The 23162-nt window shown below is 35.9% G+C and overlaps 1 protein-coding gene across 1 annotated transcript in view; it reads right to left on the bottom strand.

Annotated features, from left to right (window-relative positions):
• The window catches only part of LOC136032934 (transcription elongation factor SPT5-like), a 48919-nt gene extending 33099 nt beyond the window's left edge, over nucleotides 1-15820 (bottom strand). Inside the window, exons 1-4 of the mRNA XM_065713401.1 lie at nucleotides 15628-15820; nucleotides 6163-6267; nucleotides 3993-4246; nucleotides 2094-2234 (exon numbers count right to left, since the gene is read on the bottom strand). Coding sequence (XP_065569473.1) covers nucleotides 2094-2234; nucleotides 3993-4246; nucleotides 6163-6267; nucleotides 15628-15690 — 563 coding nt within the window. The 5' untranslated portion in view covers nucleotides 15691-15820. The remainder of the gene's footprint in view (nucleotides 1-2093; nucleotides 2235-3992; nucleotides 4247-6162; nucleotides 6268-15627) is intronic.
• Between the last annotated feature and the right edge of the window lie 7342 nt (nucleotides 15821-23162).

Raw genomic sequence — 23162 nt, 5'->3', positions numbered from 1 at the left:
CCAATTCCACCAAAGAGAGCAGATCCGGTCCAGTTATGTCAGTCACGTATCTTAGACAGGTTTCTATTCTTCCCATCCAGTTTCACCCTGATCTCACCGCTTTAAGTATTTTCTAAGATTTCCGGTCCCCCCAACTGCCCCCCCCCCCCCCAATTACGCTTGATCCGTTTGAGATTTAAAATAAGATATCGGAGTTACGAGGTCCTTCTAAATATGAAGTTTCATGAAGATCCGATCACTCCTTACGTAAGTTAAAAATACGTTATTTTTTCTTATTTTCAGAATTACCCCCCCCCCCCCCCGCAATTGAGCGGATCCGTTACAATTATGTAAATCACGTATGCAAGACTTCTGGTTATTTTTCCAACCAAGCTTCATCCCAATCCCTCCAATCTAAGCGTTTTCCATCATTTTAGATTTCCCCACCCCTAACTTCCCCCAATGCCACCAGATCCGGTCAGGATTTAAAATAAGAGCTTTGAGACATGATATCCTTCTAAATATCAAATTTCATGGAGATCCAATCACCCGTTGTAAGTTAAAAATACCTCATTTTTTCTAATTTTTCAGAATTAACCCCCCCCCCCCCCCAACTACCCCAAAGAGAGCGGATCCGTTCTGGTTATGTCAATCAAGTATCTAGGAATCGTGTTTTTTTTCCACAAAGTTTCATCCCGATCCTTCCACTCTAAGTGTTTTCCAAGTTTTAGGTTTCCCCTCCCAACTCCCCCCCCACCAATGTCACCAGATCCAGTCGGGTTTAAAATAAGAGCTCTGAGCCACGATATCCTTCTAAATCAAATTTCATTGAGATCCGATCACCCGTTCGTAAGTTAAAAATACCTCATTTTTTTTAATTTTTCAGAAATACCCCCCCCCCCCAACTACCGACAAAGAGAGCAGATCCGTTCCGTTTATGTCAATCATCTATCTAGGACTTGTGTTTATTTTTCCCACCATGTTTCATCCCGATCCTTCCACTCTAAGTGTTTTCCAAGTTTTAGGTTTCCCCCTCCCAACTCCCTGCCCCCATCACCAGATCCGGTCGGGATTTAAAATAAGAGCTCTAAGACACGATATCCTTCTAAACATCAAATTTCATTGAGATCCTATCACCCGTTCGTAAGTTGAAAATACCTCATTTTCTCTAATTTTTAAGAATTACCCCCCCCCCCCCAACTACTCCTAAGAGAGCGAATCAGTTCCGATTATGTCGATCATGTATCTGGGACTTGCGCTTATTTTTCCCATCAAGTTTCATCCCGATCCCTCCACTCTAAGTTTTTTCCAAGATTTTAGGTTCCCCCCCCCCCTCCAACTCCCCCCAATGTCATCAGACCCGGTCGGGATTTAAAAAAAGAGCTCTGAGACACAATATCATTCCAAACATCAAATTTCATTAAGATCCAATCACCCGCTCATAAGTTAAAAATACTTCATTTTTTCTATTTTTCCGAATTAACCGGCCCACCACCCCCCCCCCCCAGATGGTCAAATCGGGAGAACAACTATTTCTAATTTAATCTGGTCCGATCCCTGATACGCTTGCCAAATTTCATCGTCCTAGCTTACCTGAAAGTGCCTAAAGTAGCAAAACCGGGACTTTAGGTTTTCCCCCTCCAACTCCCCCCAATGTCATCAGATCCGGTCGGGATTTAAAGTAAGAGCTCTGAGACACAATATCATTCCAAACATCAAATTTCATGAAGATCCAATCACCCGCTCATAAGTTAAAAATACTTCATTTTTTCTATTTTTCGCGAATTAACCGGGGCCCCACTCCCCCCCCCCCAGATGGTCAAATCTGAAAAACGACTATTTCTAATTTAATCTGATCCGGTCCCTGATACGCTTGCCAAATTTCATCGTCCTAGCTTACCTGGAAGTGCCTAAAGTAGCAAAACCGGGACCGACAGACAGACAGACAGACCGACAGAATTGGCGATTGCTATATGTCACTTGGTTAATACCAAGTGCCATAAAAAGGTGAAAATTCGATTTATCTCTTGTTGTTGTTTTTTATCTATTTTTAATTAACACTTCAATAAACACCACCCTTTTTATTTTTCTGAAGAATTCAATTTGTCACTTACTTGACACCAGGGAGCAATGTCTGTTGAGTAATTTCATCGGACATATCTTCTCCACCATCACCAAAACGACGAGCAGCAGCACTTTCAGAATCTGCGTACTTCTTTCTGTAATACTCTTCAATTTCTTCTTCTCTAGAAGCACTGCAACAAAAAAAATATATTAAAATGTAATAAAAAACAAACCCAAGATGTGAAAAAATCTTTTTCTTGTAGCATCGTCATCCATCAAACATAATTTAGAGTGAGGAGCAGTGTTTGAGACAGTGCTCCCAACTGTGGGGAATCCCGATTTTTAGACTAAGGAAGACTGTGCCATACTAATAAATAGTTCAAACAAGAATAAAATATTTTTCTATGAAACAATTTTTTTTCTAGATCAATATTGTGTTAAGGTGCCACATCGTGCGTTAGAAAAAGTGCACTATCATTTATATTATAAGCAAATGGTAGTACCAGTAAACTCCTTTTAGATCGTTTTAAATCAACCGATCTATCAGTTGAAAGTTTTTTTCAAGTCACTTCGATTTGATCTTTCCCCTATTTTTTGTCGTTTTCAATTCCACAGATCAGCTTATCTCTGAAATTAGAATATTTTTTCATTGAGAAGTAATCGCTAGAGTGGAGAAAATTCCACTTATTTTTAAAAGTTTGACTTGAAAACTTTGTTGTTCGAAAACTTAAGGAAAACTTCCCCTGCCCCAAAATCTCTCCCTCCCCAAATAATTCCCCCACATAGTAACAACGATCGTATTTAAAAATTTAAAAGTATTTGAAAAATCTCCCTGCGAACAATGTCCCCCCCCCCAAAAAAAAAACCAACCCCGCAGAAACTTTCCTCCCTCACTATGAAAATTATAAGATACCTTTCTCACGCAATGTTTCGTTTGTTATCCAGCCTAACAAATTGTTTTGCATGCAACAATGAGTAGACACGTCATCATACAACCTATTGTTGGTCTCCAAACATTTCAATGTTTAAAAAAACTAATGATATAGTGTTGGTTTTAAGAATAATTTTTACAAAACAAAAAAAAAATCTGTAACGAAGCCGAAAAAAAAAGATCATTCTAGCCCATGGCAAAAAAAAGACGTATTTAAATTGTTATTTTTTTTCATTTACCGGAATTGTCCTCTTTTTTTGTCTTGCAATTTTTTAATTTTGTCATGCTTAGTCAGAATGGTCCCAGAAATTATTTAAGGATTATTTTGCCAATGTTTGCAAAAAGATACTTTACTAATTACGACGACTTACGGTTTACCATGAGACATTTATATATAAACAGAATTCTGAAATTAGATTTCATTTTTAAAGCTCAATGAAAACCTGTAGTTAACAATAGTGACATCAAATATGTGTTGAGGTGAAACATCTGGTCTATTTGTATTTGGATAATCATGTTTTTCATTTTTCATAAATTATGGTTATAAAATCATTTTTTCATCAGTGTCTTTACTTTGATATTTCTATTTTTCTCTGCAACTGAATTTAGTTAAGATCTTGTGCCAGTTTATTACTGAAGGACAATGCTACAGGGCTTAAATGGCCTGGTCTTTATTTAATTTTGATTCCATCTAACCCTTGCAACATATATAATTATGGGATCAGGACTGGTCATCAGCAACAGCAAACACTCTATTTACTCTATTTTTGCTGCAGAAAACACTTTGGGAAAAAAACAGAATTCAGATCAATATTCACGAAATAAATTACTTTGAAAGGGGACTGACATTTTAAGGGAAGGGGGTGACTAAAAAACACATACAAAAACAAGTCTAGTCTGAGATATATAAGAAATTGTGGGAATCTGTCTATAAATCTTGAAATTTTAAGACGGTATTCGACAAAAATTGAGTCTTAAAAAAATGAAATTTAGATAAGACGTCAAATAAACAACTTACTCCCAGAAGCTTGGACCTCTCCTTCTTTCACCTTCTATTTCAGCTGCAGTTTTTCCAACCTCTTCAGCTTCATTACCAAAAGGCTCATATTCTTCAGCTTCGCGATCCTCATATTCCTCTTCATCAGCCTCGTCATCAACTTCTGCTTCTTCAAGGATGAAACCACCAAAACGGTCTTTCTTTCGCCGTTTTTTCTTCCGGCGCCGCTCGTCATCTTCCTCGTCTTCTTCATCCTCTTCAGAATCTTCCTCATCCTTCAAATTAAGATAAAACATTAGTTTGAAGACTTCAGAACAACAGGGAAGGCCACCTAAAGTTCATCCAAGGAACAAATCAACAAATTGTAACAAGCAATGTGCAAAAATCTCTAGAATAATGTTTCAGATACCCATACAAACATGTTGGCTTTGTGTGCCTTCATTCTGAATTTGACTCTACGATTTTCAATTTTTCTACCATGGTATTATAGTTCTCAAGAATGATTTGATGAAGAGGTACAAGTTGATGGTTTAATTTTTTGTTATTTTTTTGGGGTGGGGCTTATGAAAACTATTCTGACATAAAATTTATTGTACTTCATTAAGTGATTTTATAATGTACGTATTTGGTAAGAAGTGGAAGAAAGAAATCGTTCAAAGCTCAAACAATCTTGAAAAATTCAACAGTAGATATAATCTGTGCAGCAAAGCTACAAATAAACAAAAAGGCGTGACGAACTCTGTAATAATGATTATACTGTAAGGCTATTAGACCCTATGTTTCTATGAATTTCAATAATTCATGTAACAAAAACCCTTTTACTAAACAGACAACCTATTACTAAAAACAAAGCATTTTTATATGAAATACAAAAAAAAAATCTTCGTATTGCACTTGCTGCTAAAGTAACCATTGCCAATAGGATTTTCGAATCATCTTTACTCTACACCACTGTTTCTTTAAGGCTAGAATGAGAATAGGAAAAAGTTTTTTGCTTGTAATAAATTCAAATTTGCAAAACAGAAAACATTCTGCATATTAATTATTTTAATAATAAAAATGAGCATTCCTTCCAAATGATATAGATTATTTGGTCATCTCATTGAGCAAAGTTCTTGCAATTATGAAGCTTAAGTATATAAACATTATTTTTGCTAGGTGTGAAAACAGGTTTGAAATAGGCTAAGTCCTATAATTCATGATATTTCCAGAATGGTAAAAAGTCTCATAATTAATCTTTATTTTTGGGCATGCACAATATAATCAAAAATCTTTCACTCAAGAGACCACATCCATACTCTTTGTCTAGAGGTTTCTTGCAATGTGGGTTTAGAACATTTTCCCCCATGCAATAACTTAAGAACATTATATTTAAAATTGTAAATTCCCATTTTTCTAATTGTGCAGTAGCTTAAGTAATGTCCCAGCTTTATGAAATTTCAATTACATCCTTTTGTTATCTTTCTTTATAATAAGTTGCCAGACTCACCCTGCAATCTATTCAATTATTATCTTTTTAACACGATTATCCTACCTCTAGTTATACTACAGATCACTTTTTGTTGGTTTTCATTCAATTATTAGAACAAGATTGTCAGTTCAACACACTTGGCGCCTGATAACTGAAACTCAGATGCTACATTGTAAAATTTCTACTCCTACCCTCTTTTCAGTTTCAGCTATACTGAGTAAATTTAGTACTAAATTCTAATAAATTGTTTTGAATGAGGTAGAAATTGGAATGAAATCGTTTTGTGAAAAAACTAAGAATAAAGAGCAAAAATGGGCTTTAAACTCTGTAGCGAAAATCAGATCCTTTCCTGATAAATAACTGCAAGGACTGTATTGTCTTACCAAAAAACAAGAAAAGAGTAAAAACTAACAAATAATGGCAATTTGAAAAACTAACAAATAATGACAAAGGTGAATATGGATCAAATCATTGTCTAGGGATAATCAGGCCAGTTTCTTTCTTTGTATTTCTATGTTTGTCTTTCCTGGTTTGACCTCTCTATACACGTATGTATTGAATTTGTATGGCTAGTTTCCTTTTACCTTACTCAAACTAATATTCATTGAAGAATAAAGTCCAAAGTTTAAATTTCATTATGAGTAGAATAATGTTGAGGTAGAAACACTGGTTATCACCCAGAAAAGTGCAATTTAGAAACAAAAAATGAAATCTGCTTACATCTTCAACTGATCTTGATTGTCTTTTCTTTCCACCAGATTTCCTTGCTTGTTCCTCTTCTTCTTCGTCAAGTTCAGATTCAGCCCCAGAATTGTCCTCCTCTGGCTAAAAGTATTTTAAATATATTAACATTATGAACCTAATATCCTAGTGACACAAGCATACTTAGAACTGTAGGGTAGTCATCTATTTCAAAAAAAAAATGGGGAAAATCATTCATAAAAGCACAATTTTAGAATCAGTAGCCCCTCCCCAAAAGAGTTGGTTGTTTACAAACATAAAATTATCATGTCCCAAATTTTATCTACTATACAAAGTCTTGGCTTGAACTAATGAGAAAAGCTAGAAGTAGCACAGAATAAAAAAAAATATTCCTTTGCTATATTAGGCTTTGGTCTGCCTCCATACTGATTTTGGTATGTGGATTGTTAGCTTAGGGTAGAGAAGACAAGTTACTCTATTCTAATTTAACTATGGATAACTGATGAATAGCATTAACAGTAAGCTTCAAGTAATAAGTTAAGGGTAAGTTTAACACAAATAATAGGTTTAAATTCTTTGGCATTAAAAAATATTTTGACTAAAGCTAATCCAGCCTTGTAATATTTATAGCTGCCAATCAGCCTTTCCGAAAAAGTTTGCAAAGGCAATAAGAGCTGCAAATCTAAGTGAGAAGGAAATATAGGATCACAAAATGCAACTCAAGTACATGAATAACTGTCTTAATAAAGACAAGCTTTAAATTAAACAAGAATTCAAAACAGCCAAAACTTCAAAGGATCAGAGTGGAACCCAATCTTGACAATATCCTTGTCATTGATAATACTGTTCCAAGTTGAGACAGCACATACTGAGAAAAAGTTGTCCTCTCCCTGCGTCTGGAGTGCTCCTATTGCAGCTTCATTGAGTGGCCTCGTGTCATAGTGACAAAGGAGGGAGTAAAAACGGAGTTAGCCATGTTGTTTTGGTGCATTTTCTTGACAAAAATGACATCTCCTCTGTGCTGCCGGTAAACCAATGAAGGTATCTTCAGGCGACACAGACGTTCAGGGTAGGGAAGCTGTTGGTGTTGGGCACAAAGCTTAGTTTTGTGCCCCACAAAACTAATTCCATAAAACAATTATTTCCTCCAATTAATATTGTTTATCCCACAAATCATTTATATGACGTATCACATAAGATGTAATCAATTCTGATTACTGATACATTGGTTCTAAAGGAACTTACATCCCTCAACCTGAGTAAATCTGCTTGTCCAGACAGCATTCACCCACACACCCTACATGAATGTCATACAGTTTTGTGTCAACCTTTTTTCCTGCTATTCAAGTTATCATTAAATCTTTCTAGACTTTCTCTGGATTGGAAAACTGCACATGTATTTTTTTAAATACTTTGCTAAATCTTAGTGACCTATCAGCATAACATCAGCAGTAGTTAGGGTTCTTGAAAGAATAATCAATTGTGCAGTCGTTAAACACCTTGAAGCAAATATTGTTTTACACATATGGGTTGCCTGCTGACATGATTCTGCTTGGATTTTCTAAAGGTTTTGACAAAGTGTAGCACAACTGATTCTCAATTTGTATTGGCCTATTTTTGGTTTTGGTGTTACCTTACTACTGAAGTTATCAACCCCTTCAAACTGGTATATCTCATGAAGTTATTTTTCTATGAAAAATGGATGACATATACTTTGATCAGCTCATCAAGAGCTATTGACTGCCATCAAAAAAAAACTATCTGTCTTCATTCAAAAGTTGACTTTTTTGCTCTAGGCCAAGTTTCTAATGTCATCACTTAAAAAGAAGCAAAGGATAAACTCTAATTTCTTTAGCAATGAGAGAACTTTTAAAGTATAAGAGGCACATCTAATACCATTTCTGTATTGGCCTATTTTTGGTTTTGGTGTGTACCTTACTACTGAAGTTGTCAGCCCCTTTAAGCTTTCAAACTGATATATCTCATGAAAGAATTTTTCTACCAAAAAATGGATGACATATACTTTGATCAACTCATCAAGAGCTATCAACTGCCATCAGAAAAAAAATCTATCTGTCTTGTTCAAAAGTTGACTTTTTTGCCATATGCCAAGTTTCTAACATCATCGCTTAGAAAGGAGCAAAGGATAAACTCTAATTTCTTTAGCAATAAGAGAAATTTTAAAGTTTAAGAGGCACATCTGATACCATTTCTCTACTGCAATCCCAAGTGCAAACAAGAGCTAAGAGCTCATATGGCACTTGTGATGAGGCAAGAAGAGCTAAGAGCCAAGAGCTCATATGGTGTGAGCTCTAACAAAATTTTAAGAATCAATAGATTGATTTAAAAGGAAAATCAGAGGCTTAATGCCGGTCAGGATTTAAAATAAGAGCTCTGAGTCACGACGTCCTTCTAAATATAAAAATCCATTAAGATCCGATCACCCACTCGTGTAAGTTATAAATACCTAATTTTTTCAATTTTTCCTCTCCCTTTAGCCCCCCCCCCCCCCAGATGGTCGAATCTGGGAAAACGACTTTATCAAGTCAATTTGTGCAGCTCCCTGACATGCCTACCAATTTTCATCGTCCTAGCACGTCCAGAAGCACCAAACTCGCCAAATCGCTGAACCCTCCCCCCAACTACCCAAAGAGAGCGAATCCAGTATGGTTACATCAATCACACATCAAGGACATTTGCTTATTCTATTCACCAAGCTTCATCCCGGTTCCTCCAATCCAAGTGTTTTCCAAGATTTCCCCTCCAATTCCCCCCAATGTCAAAAGATCTGGTCGGGATTTGAAAGAAGAGTTTTGAGACATGAATTCCTTCTAAACATCAAATTTCATTAAGATCCGATCACCTATTCGTAAGATAAAAATACCCCAATTTTCACGTTTTCAAAGAATTCCGGTTTCCCCCACCAACTCACCCCAATGTCACAGGATCTGGTCGGAATTTAAAATTAGAGCTTTAAAGCACATGACCCTTTCGTAAGTTACAAATACCTCGATTTTCAAAATTACCCCCCACCCCCAACTCCACCAAAGAGAGCAGATCCAGTCTGGTTATGTCAGTCACGTATCTTAGACAGGTTTTTATTCTTCCCATCCAGTTTCATCCTGATCTCTTTGCTTTAAGTATTTTCTAAGATTTCCAGCCCCCCCCCCTAACTGCCCCCCAATGACGCTGGATCCGGTTGAGATTTAAAATAAGAGATCTGAGTTACGAGGTCCTTCTAAATATGAAGTTTCATGAAGATCCGATCATTCCTTCGTAAGTCAAAAATACATCATTTTTTCTAATTTTTCAGTATTAACCCCCCCCCCAATAGAGCGGATCCATTCCAATTATGTAAATCACGTATCTAAGACTTCTGCTTATTTTCCCCGCCAAGTTTTATCCCGATCCCTCCAATCTAAGCGTTTTCCATGATTTTAGGTTCCCCCACCCCAAACTCCCCCCAATGTCACCAGATCCGGTCGAGATTCAAAATAAGAGCTTTGAGACACAATATCATTCTAAAAATCAAATTTTATTGAGATCTGATCACCCATTCATAAGTTACAAATACCTAAGTTTTTCTAATTTTTCGGAATTAACCCCCCCCCAACTACCCCAAAGAGACGGTAACAGTTGAAATTAAAAGCATTAAAATCAAAACGTAACATTAAAAATAAGCAGTTTTCCAATATTTTAGGTCCGGTACTGATAATTTAATCTGGTCTGGTACCTGATACGCCTGCCAAATTTCATTGTCCTAGCTTACCTGGAAGTGCCTAAAGTAGCAAAACCAGGACCGACAGACAGACCAACAGACTAACAGAATCTGCGATTGCTATATGTCACTTGGTTAATACCAAGTGCCATAAAAAACCAAATGATAAACTCAGCTGAAATCATGAACAGAAATGGGTAGAAACAGAGTTTTGGCCTCAGGCAAGAGTTCTACAAAGCTTTCCAAAATGCAGTCATATTCATCAATCCAGTCTAAGGTCCACACTTTCCATAAAAACGGCAGAGGTTAGACCCTTACTGCTCTCTAGGAATAAGCTGAAATCAGAGTGCTAGAAAAAAAAACACACACAAGAAAACCAAAGTGTTGCTCTTGCAACACACAAACTGACTGGCAAGAAAAATTGCCATTTGTGGCTGATTTGTGGAAGTTTTTCAACTGAAAGTAAGGTGTAACAATAAAACTGTTTCATAAAAGCTTTAAGCACTTTTAAAAAAATTTCATATTCTAATTAAGTGGCTCTTGTGTTTCAGGAGCTGTTCTTTGAAATTAGGACAAGCAGTCAAACTTTAGTGTAAAGAGCAAGGTATTGAGGAGGGGGGCAACCCATTCATATACAGAATAATTTATGTTTGTTTTGAGTTTGAATGTTGCTCCTTATTTTCACTTAAAAAAACTAGTTTTTTATTTAATTTCTGATCATTTTTCAAATAATGCTGGCAAATCTGGATCACATTCCACAAAAATCCCCCCCCCTTAATAGAAAACCCTCCTTCGGAAATTTCTTCTCATTTAAAATACATACCCTCCATAATTTTCCCTCTAGACAGTTCCATCCTTGCTTAGAATCCCCCCTCCCCCCAAAATGTTTGCAGAAGATTCATCCTAAGGAATTCTCCTTTACAGACTTTAATTGAAAACTGCTAATTTCTAATTATTTTTTTGGTCATTCTGGAAATCCTCCCTTCCATGGAATTTATTTTCCAGAAATCTGAACACACTTAATATAGCCCTGGATGATTCCCATAGAACATCTCCACATGCAATATTTGAGTTGGCAAAGAGAAAGTAAGACAAATAAAAAGAATCTTGAATTGGGATTCTACCAAATTCCCACAGTGTCTGTATACTTCCCAATAGCAAATGTTGTACATAAACAATAGGCAGATTTCATAGTTCACAGGCCTGTCCCCATTGATTCTTTTTGTTCACTTAGAAAAGGCATTAGAACTTTTAATTTCTGTTCAAATGTACTCTCTTCAATCTTCTAGAACTATTATTTTGATTTGATACAATCACCCCAGGGGGGAAAAAATGATCTTTCTTCTGGCAAAAGCTTGATACTTTTACAGTATGTTTGTCTGCTATGCTGGATCTGATGGCATGACTTTTATCAACTTGAATTTTAGGGGGTATTTTCCCCCTTTTTGAAAATCAGGCAAATTTTCTCATTTGATGTGTAACACTAAACTTCGTAAGTCTTATTTATTTAGAATCACCATAATAAGCTGATTCTTTTGGTGTTTCTGTTGATAATTTTTTTTTTTTTTTTAGAGTTTTAGTCACTATTGAGCCAAGTCACTCCTTACTTACAGTTCATTACCACAAACTGTTTGAAAATATTATTTTGAAAACAAATTTGAAGAATAAAGTGCTAGAAACCCCTCAAAATGACATCTGTTTATAGTGATATTATTTTCAAGGCTTTCTGGGTACTTCTAAAAAATTCTACAAATTTGTTTTCTTCTTGTGACAATTATTGATGCTTACCACTATTGGTAATAATAAATAAATAACATTTTATAATTAAGACACAGGGCCTACCAATAAATATGATTACTGAATTAGCTGCAACTGGCCATTTTTTCTAACAAAATGGCTTCTTTTCAACATGTTTTTAAACTTTTGGCAAATATGAGCTGTTTCACCTTTTAGGAACCAATTAAGGGCTTGAAATAGAATTTGCACTAGAAAGAATTATTGAACTATGAAAGCGGATAAGAAAAGGCATCAAGTGATGTACACACTTTCAACTAGGCTGCATCATGCTATAAACTGCAAATTTACCTAGAAAAATCTACTAATCAAAATGAAATAACAAAGCATTCACTATTGTTTTCAAGTAATTTTTAGGGTAGGGGAGACAAGCCCAGGTTCACCATTTGCGTTTTACTTGCAACTCATCCACAGAGAGCATTCCGTAATCTAGCATTTGAACTGCCATCTAGTAGTGAAAGTTTAAGTAGATTAAGAAAAATGTTAAAACAGGTTTTGTAAATTCTATGCAGTAAATTGTTTTTTGGTGCTTTAAAACTAGATTTTGTCCTGATGGAAAATGGAAAAAGTCAATGCTTAGCATAAAGGTAAGAGAAGACTCTTTATCTCAATGTGATCATCTGCACCTTAGCAACAATTATGGGTGCATATTTGATGCCACCTATGGTAACAACTGATCAGCACTGTTTTTTTCTCAAAAGAGGAAAAAAGCCCACATTTGCCAACAAAAGCCAGTCCTGGTTCACCACCCCTAGGAATGACAAACCAGGCTGGCAAGCCTGGATGGTCGAATTCTCACAACAAACTGACTGTGCCTTTCTTCTTTTTTTTACCTAACAGGGAAGTAAATGTTATGATTTCTGTTGAAATGACCTTTCTTCTTATACTTTGTGACCAACAGTCAATACAATCAACCCTGAGAAAAAAAAACACAATAGTTCATATTCCTGAATCAGCTTCAGATAACAATTCCTCCTACCTTAGCAGTTTTTTTCCAAAACATGTTTGAAATTTTTGGTGGTGGTGATTGTGGCAGAAGCATCAACCATGAAAAAAAACTGATCATTTCAAATTGTGCTTTTCCAAAAGCTTCTCTGAACTAGTTGACATCTCTCAATTCCCAAAAGGTTCTCCAAGAAAACAAATCAGACATGCAGTGAAAAAAAAATATACCAAAATCTTGACTGATACCTCAGTAAAGGAAAGAATCCACCAGGAAGAAGAACTGAAAGCTGCCATGAAGACAAAGAAAGAACAGAAAAAGGGCCAGGGGAAGAAAAATGCAAAGAAAGCCAAATTACACAAAGCAGGCAAGCAACTATTTCATGAGAGTGAAAGTGAATTTGATCATGTTGAGATGGAGCTTGATGATGATAGTGACAACAGTCTGATTCTAGGAGAAGATGAAGAGGATTTGGGAAGCAGGCCAATAGAAGTGGGAGACTTTATCTTAGTTGGTCTTGTGGGTATAAAGAGTGACAAGCATTTCCATGCTGCAAAAGTTTTAAAGGAATATCCAGATGAGCTTGGTGTTAACTTCTTGAAGTGTGTACAAATGTGCAAGTTTGTGCTGACTGAAGAATAATTGTACACCTTGAAGTCCAAGGTTGTAACAAGATAAGGAAAACCCTCAATCTTAGGTGGAACTTCAAGACTTGCTGAATGCTGGAAGTTTGGTGTGGACCTTACAGTATACAAGATGGGTTAAGTGAACTATCCTATACCTAATTCCTTTTTGTACCTGCATGACAAAGAAATATCTGAAATAACTATCCATAAACAACTATCCTAGTTCTACATCTAGAGCAATAGATGCTTTAATGACTTCTTTAATGAGGCAAGATGGTGGCAAACCTGGGCTAATGTGTGGCAAACATGAACCAGGTTGGCCCAGGTTAGCCATCTTGGAGAATTCCACTGTTTCTCTTTTCTTTCTTTTTTTTGCTGAATCAAAAAAGATTGAGTACTGGGGATTTTTTTTTTCCTAGATACCCCATATATAAACCTATATTCCAGGATTTTCAGAATGATTTTAAGTCAAAAACTGTGCTTACAAAAAAAGTGGCAAATGTGGGCTGGTCTCCCCTATTGTATAAGCCTGGAAAAAACATGTTAAGAATACAATTCAAACTTTATAATATCAAAAATAATTGTAGTTAACATATTTTGTATGCAGCTTTGCTAAATTCTACCCTAAACTCCCCTAATGTAGCCTAAACTGGTAGGCTAAATGTATGACAGTTCATATCATTGACTTACCAATAAAGTTAACATACCACTTGATGCCTGTTATAATGCTGTTTATGAATACAATAATTGATTCTATTGCAACTTCAAATTTAAGCTCTTTTTGAGCTCTCAAAAATGACAAATTTTCAATTTAAGTATGAATTATTGGTCATTTTCTGACAAAATAATACTATGTATTCTTAGCATTCTTGGTTGTTTTTGACAAAATAATGCTACATTTTCTTAGTGCCAAAATTATTTATAATAAGGTTAGTTTTGTTTAGGTCAAAAAGTGTTTAAATTTGAAGTTGCAATAGAAGTGATTATTACATTCATAATGAGCATAAAAAAAGGCATCAAGAGGTATGTTCACTTTATTGGTAAGTCAATAATATGAACTGCCATATGTTTACCCCTAAACCATATATTTCCAATGTTAACACTTAGCACTTGTTTTCTAGTTCTTGTTTCATAACAGTTGATTCAGTTTACAGGTACACAGGTCAAAACAAGAGAAACTGCATTGGGAGTATGTATGGGAAATATGGTAAAATTCTAGTTAATTGACTCCTTGCTATCTCAGAAAGGGTTTAGGTTAGGAAAATGAAACTTTCAGGGATGGGTCTACAGGCTAAAATATGTCCCAGAAAGGCATTTCAAAGTACCCACCTCTACTCCTCCCTCTAGAGGGCCCTGAAATTTGCCTAAATGACAGGTCCTATACCTATTGAAATTTTGACAAACAACATTTTACCTTAATTTTCAGTTACCAGTTACTTTTTCTCTGCCTTTAGTTCTGCCTGAAAATTAAATTCCTGTTATTTGAGTAGAATTTTGAGCCATATCAATCTTTATTTTCAGAATTTAGAAAATGTATTTGTATATCTTTAAAACATTATAAAATGGAATTGAGCAAAGTTATGAAGCTGAAAACAATTTTGTTGTACTTCAATTAAGCAGAAGATCTATTTTGCAAGGTTTCACTTTTATAACACACATATTTTTAAAGGTCATCAAAGGTCAGGGCCCTCTGGCAGGAGAAGGAGTGGAGGTAGTTACTTCAAAATACGTTCCTGGGACATATTTTAGTCTGTAGATTCATCCCTGAGTTTCATTTTCCTAATCTAAACCCTTTCCAAGGTAGCAAGAAGTCAATTAACTAGAATTTTACCAATATACAATTTTGGCTATGTATTTGCACATTGGGGAGGGGGAAATATAGCAGAGCTGCAGGAAAATTGTGTCAGCTATAATAATTCTGTATACAATAGAGCAGGCTATGAATTTTTTCCTTAAAATGTTTCCTTCTCTATAGGTCTTTATCTAGGCTTACACTGTTACACTTCAGAATTGTTTTAGTACTTTATTCAAATTTAGGGTAGCCTACCCCTTACAAAATTAGCCAAAAATGTAGGCTACCAAAAAAAAAACCTGATTTGTAAGATTTTAAAGACTTGAACTTCTATTTCTTACATATAGAAAAACAGCCTTGCATAATACTAAGGAGTTACAACCCCTCTGAAGGAAATAAGCTGATAAAATAAAGTTCCTTAGTAACCCAGCTAAGAGCAGAAAAGGACACAGATTAATATGTTCAACTTGTCCCTATTTCATTAATTGAGTATTGTATGTATTTACCTAGTATATAGTCCTTTTAACTGCTTCAAGTCCAACTTAAGGTAATTCTGGCCTTAAGGCCTAGGACCAGGGTCAAAAAATGTTAGCTTGTATTTAGAGCTTACCTCACTGCCAGACTTCTGGGTTTCTTCAGTTTCAGAAAAGTTGCTATCTTCTGAGTCAGACATTGTTTACTTTATACTGTTATTCAAAATGTTGGGATAGAAGAATTTCCACCACTTAGATCAACAAACTCTTATTTATTAGCCTACTGCTGAAATTAGGTTTTTATGATGAAAATGAAATCATGAGAGAGTCATTTCTCTGCAGAGCCATCTACGATGAAAGGTGGACAAAGAAAAGATCACAAATTTCCTGTATTTTATGGGCTAAACGAAAGTAAAACAGGTGATTGAGCAGATCTTGGGGCTTCTGAGACTAAATACTTGAAAAACAAACATTTTAAGCAATGTCTGAGAACTCTGACATGATAAAGACAGCTATTGTGGCGTATTAAGTGAAATCTCACATGCAGGTAGAAAAACACAGGAAAAGTTGCTAGGAAAAATCGTACATTCTATTTGTAAAATAAAAAAACTTCAATTCCTTCCCGACCTCCAAGAAAGAAAAAGTATGCAACTACTGGACAGTGATAATGAGTACCACCAGCTTTGGTTATGTTTTCAAGATTTAATTTAGTATGAAGGCTAATGATCTCTTCGGATAAGAAAGTTCAGTACGGTTACAGATAAAATTTATCTTTTTGACTTCAAAATGAGTCTTTTTATGTGTGTGTTGGGGAAATTATCAATTTTTAGCAAGATTACTACACATAAATAAGACTTAAGATAAACTGAATTTACAAAGTAGGCAATTTTCCGTAAGTCCTTGAGTGACCAGGGGCAGATCAAAGATGTTCTTTAAGGGGGGCACATAATAGGTTGATTCGAAAAACGATAAACGTATCACAGTTCATGTTATTGACTTACCAATAAAGTGAACATACCACTCGATGCCTTTTTTATGCTCTACGAATATAATAATCCCTTCTATAGCAAATTCAAATTTAAGCACTTTTTGAGCTCTTAAAAATGGCAGATTTTCAATTAAAGTATGAGTTATCGGTCATTTTCAAGAAAATAATGCTACATTTTCTTGGCGCAGTTTTCTCGGTCGTTTTCAACCAGATGATACAACATTTTCTCGGTGCCAAAATTATTTTTAGTTTGGTTAGATTAGGTCAAAAATTGCTTAAATTTGAATTTGCGATAGAAGCGATTATTATATTCATAAAAAGCCTAAAAAAAGCCGAGTGGTATGTTCACTTTATTGGTAAGTCAATAATAAAAACTTTGATACGTTTACCCGAAAAACTTGCGAACAAAAAATACCCGCAATTTAAAGGGAACCTTGACAATTATGAGTCGTAGGTAGGCAGCGGAAATGGTCGTAAATCGCTTCGCATGGCTTAATAACTAAAATAGTAATGAGGATAAAGATACAACTTGTATATTTAAAAGTTGCCATTCCACTGATTCACACTGAGAGTTTAGAGATCCATCTATACCAGCTAGAGAAAAAAAATAAACACATAATTATTTACCTTCTTTTATAAAAATTTTTTCGAAAAATCTATTCTTCTTAAACAATGTTTTCGACCTTTGAAGGAGTATTTCGACTCATATATTTAATTTTAAGTATAAATTATATATTTTAATATTTTAGGATGAATAGAGAAAATTCGTAATCACAATTCAAAACATCCCAAATAAAGGTTCTGAAAACTTCAACTATAAGTACTTTCACACAACTGTACTACTGGCATGCTGTGATGCAGACGGTCTTTTCACCATGATTGAACCAGGGTTTGCTAGTCATAACAGCGATGGAGGCATTTACAAAGCCTGTGGAATGAACTATTGGTTAACTCACGGGGGTTTAGATATCCCTCCTCCTTCCCCATTGCGAAATGATGGAACCAACTCTGTGCTTCCTCATAACTTTGTTACTAATGAAGCATTTCCATTGTCATGGAATTTGGTGAGGCCCTATTCAAGCAATAATGTCGACAATTTTAAAACGATCTTTAACTATGGATTAAGCTGAGGGCGAAAAGCAACAGAATGTGTATTTGGAATGGCAACAGAAAAACTTGCTGTTGAAAAACTTGCTGATCCAGCAACAGTGAATAACTTAATAAAAGCGGCCTGCATCCTTCACACCTTCGTACTGATACGAGAGGGAGTGGAGAACAGGACTCAAGACTATGCAATTAAGGAGACGGTGGTGGATGTACCATCCGACATAAAAATACGAAACCTGGTGATAAATGAAGGATCTTCACCAAATACTTTAAGGAATTATTTGGCAAACCACTTCCTTTCTCCTCGTGCTTCACGACCCTGAGGGTTGCGAAATGGAAATATTTTATGTCCAAATGACATAATCCTATGTGCCCGGAAACAATGACATAATAAGGAAAAAGGGACATATTTTAGAAATTTGGGATATAACAGGGACATATTTTGAAAGTTTGTGACATAAAATAGAATATTTCCCTGCTGGATACATATTTTTGTAGAAAAAATGCCATTCTTTACCGAAGTAGTGTTAAAACTTATCTAGTACTAAATTTACTTAACTACTTACTTTCTACTAGCTTTTTTTTACATTTTATGCTGTATTTTTCAGACTTGCCTGCTCTTTAATGTAAACAACTATCTGCAAATACTCTTGAAATTCTTTGCAAGTTCGTATTCCTTTGTCTTTAAACGGTTTTATTCCTCCTTGCTCTTACGCTTCAGTCAAGACAATCGGCAACCAGGCACCTTTTTCGTTAGCAACCGCTTCCGGTTTCTAATAGTCAGGCAAACATCTATTTACCAAGTATTGCTAACTGAAAATGAAGATTTAACAGAAGGAAAAATTTGGATTCTTGGTGATCTGGAATCAATTTTGATATCAATAGATGTATAAAAAAATTAGCTTATTGTGCTGATTCCAAATATACAATATACATTAAGTTTAGTGCTACCCATCAAAGGATAAAAGCCTAAAAAAGTTTGCCAATTTTTCACAAAGGTGAAAAACACCCCTAATAGTCAATGAATCTTAATAGAAATCACGCCATCAGATTCACCGTATCAAATAACTACTCTAGATGTTCCAAACTCCTATTTGTAAAAATGTGGAATTTTGTAGTTTTAGCTGGAAGGAGGATCACGGATTCGTGCTCATCTGTTGTTTTTGCTTTTTCCAGGGGTGATCGTGTTGAACCAATGGCATTAGAGCATTGTGAGAGTGCTGCTTCGATCAAAAACTAAAAGATCTAGTGTTCTTTTTAAGTGAACAAAAAAATGGAGGACAATTAGCCCCCATCCCACGCCCTTTCTTCCTGAAATTTGTCTGATCGAAATTTAATATAGCCATTTTGTTCAGTATAGTTGAAAGGTATAATAGATATGTCTTTGGAGATGACATGACCCCTCAGAACCTCCAGGGTAAGGGCTGCAAGTTATGAAATTTGCCTATTGTTTACATATTGTATTTGTTATAGGAAAGTATACCTACATTTCCCAAGGAGGGAGCCGGAATTTGGAGTGTTCAGCGGATTTAAAATTCTCTGAGCATCCTTATGGGGAATTTTTCACAGGAAAAATTTTCCATGAGGGAACTTTCACAAGGAGAAATTCTCCATTGGAAATTTTTCTGGGGGGGGGGGAACTTGCCAATGGAGGGAGGGGTATCTTTCACAGGAATGACCTTGAAAAGGATCAGAAAATAAATAAAAACAAGTCTTTCTTCAAATAAAAGTATGCTAAGGAGTATTTTTTTAATCACAAGCAAAACAATTTTCTGGGAAGAATTTGCCGCAGGGAGGGATTGTCCGGGGGAAGTTTCAGGCGGAAGAATTTTACACGGAAGGATATATAGAGATATAGAGAAATTATATATAGAGAAATTTTCAATTTAATATTTTCCACAGAGGGGAGTGGATTTCCTGGGATTATTTGAAAAACGATCAGAAATAAATAAAAACAAAGTTTTTTCCACTGAAAGTAAGAAGCAGCATAAAAAATTAAACGAACAAAAATTATTCCGTATATGACGGGGGCTACCACCTCCTCAATACCCCCCTTTCTACGCTAGAGGGGGTAGTTTGTCGATTTTTTTAAAGAATGATTCCTAACAAAAAAAAAAAAAACTGTGTAATTGAACCAAAGCCTTTTTTTAAAGTACCTGTTTTAAAAGTAGAAAAGGGTATTGAAGAAGGGGCATCTCCCTTCAAATACGAAATAATTTCTGTTTTTTTTTTAGTTTCAATGTTGCTCCTTACTTTGATTAGAGAAAATTCTTTTTTTTTATTTAATTAATGAAACAGCAATAAGAATACAATATATTTTATACTTCTGACCATGGCACTTGAGGATGAACAGCCCCCCCCCCCATCAACACCAATCATTTCCGGAAGCATGTCTAATGAAAATTTTGAGACTGCCGTTTTTAATCAAAAAGTATAGTAATTACGTTTTATGGATAACAACCCCCCCCCCATGAAAAAACTTTCAGGACAAGGGCTACGGGTTATACTAGCTCCCCATTATTAACATATAAATTTTTAGGGAAGGATTGGTCGTATAAACCTTGAAGGGTCCTACTGGATTGAAAATCAGATGTTCTAGTGCCGTTTTTAGGAGTCAGAAGTGGTCAGAGGCAAACTAGCCATAACCCTCCACCCACGTCCTCTTTTCCCTAGATGCATCCAACAGAAATTTTGAAATGGTCATTTTGTTAAAATGGTCCAAAGAACATATGACCATGCCTTCAGTGTTGACACAACCCCTCAGAGCCCTGGGACAAAGGGTTGTAAGTTATGCCCCGGGAAAATATAAGATTTTATGGAGTAGGTAGTCTCATAAACTTCAGATGGGGTTAATTTAATTGGAAATTGGAAGTTATACCACCCTTTATAAGTGTCAAAAGTAATTTGAGGAGAACCTTTGAAATGAGCTCTTTCGACTGAAAAGTGGAAGTTCTAGTGCTCTTTTCAAGAGTCAAAAGTGAGTCAAGGGTAACCCAGCTTATCTAGTGCTCTGTAACGTCGCTTGACTCCTGGGTTGTACCTGATGACATGCGCAAGAATTACTTGGATTGGCAAAAAGCTACCAAAAGAAGTGAAAATGCTGATCCTCATGCCAACCATATCTGTCAAGACGAACTCTCGTAGGAAATGAACCTTAAGCTCCCGCAAGAAATTTTTTATTGTTTACATGTTTTTATGACTTTTGTGCTGTCAGATTAGTTCGTTTTGTATGGATGTAATAAATGATTTTCGTTTTTTTTCGCCGCTTAAAATCTAGTTTCTGAGTTTTGAAGCTGGACATATTATAGACAAAATATGAACATAATTTGGTTGAAAATTACACATTTTTGTATGCTCAGGGAACGTATTCATTGACCAAAAAGTTGGCAACTCTGCCCTGGCAGTGGAAACTCGTATTAGGAAGGCAAAACTTGGAGTAGCATTAGACTGTTTTTGAAATGTTTAGTTTTTTTATAAACAAGTTTGCAAAACTTCATATTTTCATTAAAAAAACAATTATGCAGTCTGAAACATATATTATAAACTTTCTACCTGTCATGTTTACTACAGCTGCCGCTATTTGCCAAGCTTTCTCTGTCACGTCTTTCCTTGAGTACGCTGGAAGTTTATAGTTGTACAGCTCTTCATGGTTCTCCACTTCTATGAATTTCACGTTTAATTCCTGGTCTAACGTGTTGAGAGCCAAAATAATTGGACAATATCAACGCGGTAGCTCCCGAAAATGTGTGGGACAACACTGTGCAACGCAACTGTGACAACGGCTTGAGGCCCATACGGAACCGTTTTTAGACTGATTGGAAACCAGTCTCATCTGGGTCACCTAGTGGGCAAGCCCCCACTTTATTTCAAGGCCATGGTCACAGAACTGTTGCGTGCGCAATCGGTTAGCAATTCTAGTCCCAAAGCAGTTGCTTCGTAGTTGCTAAGTGATGCTATAATCGCAATTTTGAAGTCACAAACTGAATGAAGTTAATTTTTGTCCCTGTAATTAGAAATCATTAAAGAACATGCCGTTTGAAGCCCCATTCTTCAGACAAAACCAATTTTATAATTCTAAAGGTATGTATTGTGGTAAAAACTAAGGAAAACGAATCTTTGTTACAGGAAAGGAATTTAATGGGAGAGGTGCAAGCCAATCCATCTTCTTTTAGCTTATGAACATGGAAAGGGTACAGGTCCATTATTTGGAAAGAATGAATTTTTGTAACATTTCCACATAAACCTGACACAAAAGCGAAAAATATTTTCGATATACAAGCACATCTGAAAATTTTCCACGTTTTTCATTTTTTTATCGAAAAACTTTTGGAAACTTCCTCCGTATTTTTTTTTGCATGATTATTACTCGGGGGAATTAGCCTACTGCCAAGACTCGCGGTTCTAGTGCCTGTTTTAGAGAAAAAATATGTTTTTTTTAATTTGTTTACTACAGCTGCCGCTATTTGCCAAGCTTTCTCTGTCACGTCTTTCCTTGAGTACGCTGGAAGTTTATAGTTGTACAGCTCTTCATGGTTCTCCACATCTATGAATTTCACGTTTAATTCCTGGCCTAACGTGTTGAGAGCCAAAATGATTGGACAATATCAACGCGGTAGCTCCCGAAAATGTGTGGGACAACACTGTGCAACGCAACTGCGACCACGGCTTGAGGCCCATACGGAACCGTTTTTAGACTCATTGGAAACCAGTCTCATCTGGGTCACCTCGTGGGCAAGCCCCCACTTCATTTCGAGGTCATGGTTACAGAACTGTTGCGTGCGCAATCGGTTAGCAATTCTAGTCCCAAAGCAGTTGCTTCGTAGTTGCTAAGTGATACTATAATCGCAATTTTGAAGTCACAAAACTGAATGAAGTTAGTTTTCGTCCCTGTAATTAGAAATCATTAAAGAACATGCCGTTTGAAGCCCCATTCTTCAGACAAAACCAATTTTATAATTCTAAAGGTATGTACTGTGGTAAAAACTAAGGAAAACGAATCTTTGTTACAGGAAAGGAATTTAATGGGAGAGGTGCAAGCCAATCCATCTTCTTTTAGCTTATGAACATGGAAAGGGTACACTTCCATTATTTGGAAAGAATGAATTTTTGTAACATTTCCACATAAACCTGACACAAAAGCGAAAAATATTTTCAATATACAAGCACATCTGAAAATTTTCCACGTTTTTCATTTTTTTTTATCGAATAACTTTTGTAAACTTCCTCCGTATTTTTTTTTGCATGATTATTACTCGGGGGAATTAGCCTACTGCCAAGACTCGCGGTTCTAGTGCCTGTTTTAGAGAAAAAATATGTTTTTTTTTAATTTGTTTACTACAGCTGCCGCTATTTGCCAAGCTTTCTCTGTCACGTCTTTCCTTGAGTACGCTGGAAGTTTATAGTTGTACAGCTCTTCATGGTTCTCCACATCTATGAATTTCACGTTTAATTCCTGGCCTAACGTGTTGAGAGCCAAAATGATTGGACAATATCAACGCGGTAGCTCCCGAAAATGTGTGGGACAACACTGTGCAACGCAACTGCGACCACGGCTTGAGGCCCATACGGAACCGTTTT

The sequence above is a fragment of the Artemia franciscana genome, chromosome 11, assembly GCF_032884065.1.
Source record: "Artemia franciscana chromosome 11, ASM3288406v1, whole genome shotgun sequence".
NCBI classification, from domain to species: domain Eukaryota; kingdom Metazoa; phylum Arthropoda; class Branchiopoda; order Anostraca; family Artemiidae; genus Artemia; species Artemia franciscana.
This window is presented reverse-complemented; position numbering and strand designations above follow the sequence as displayed.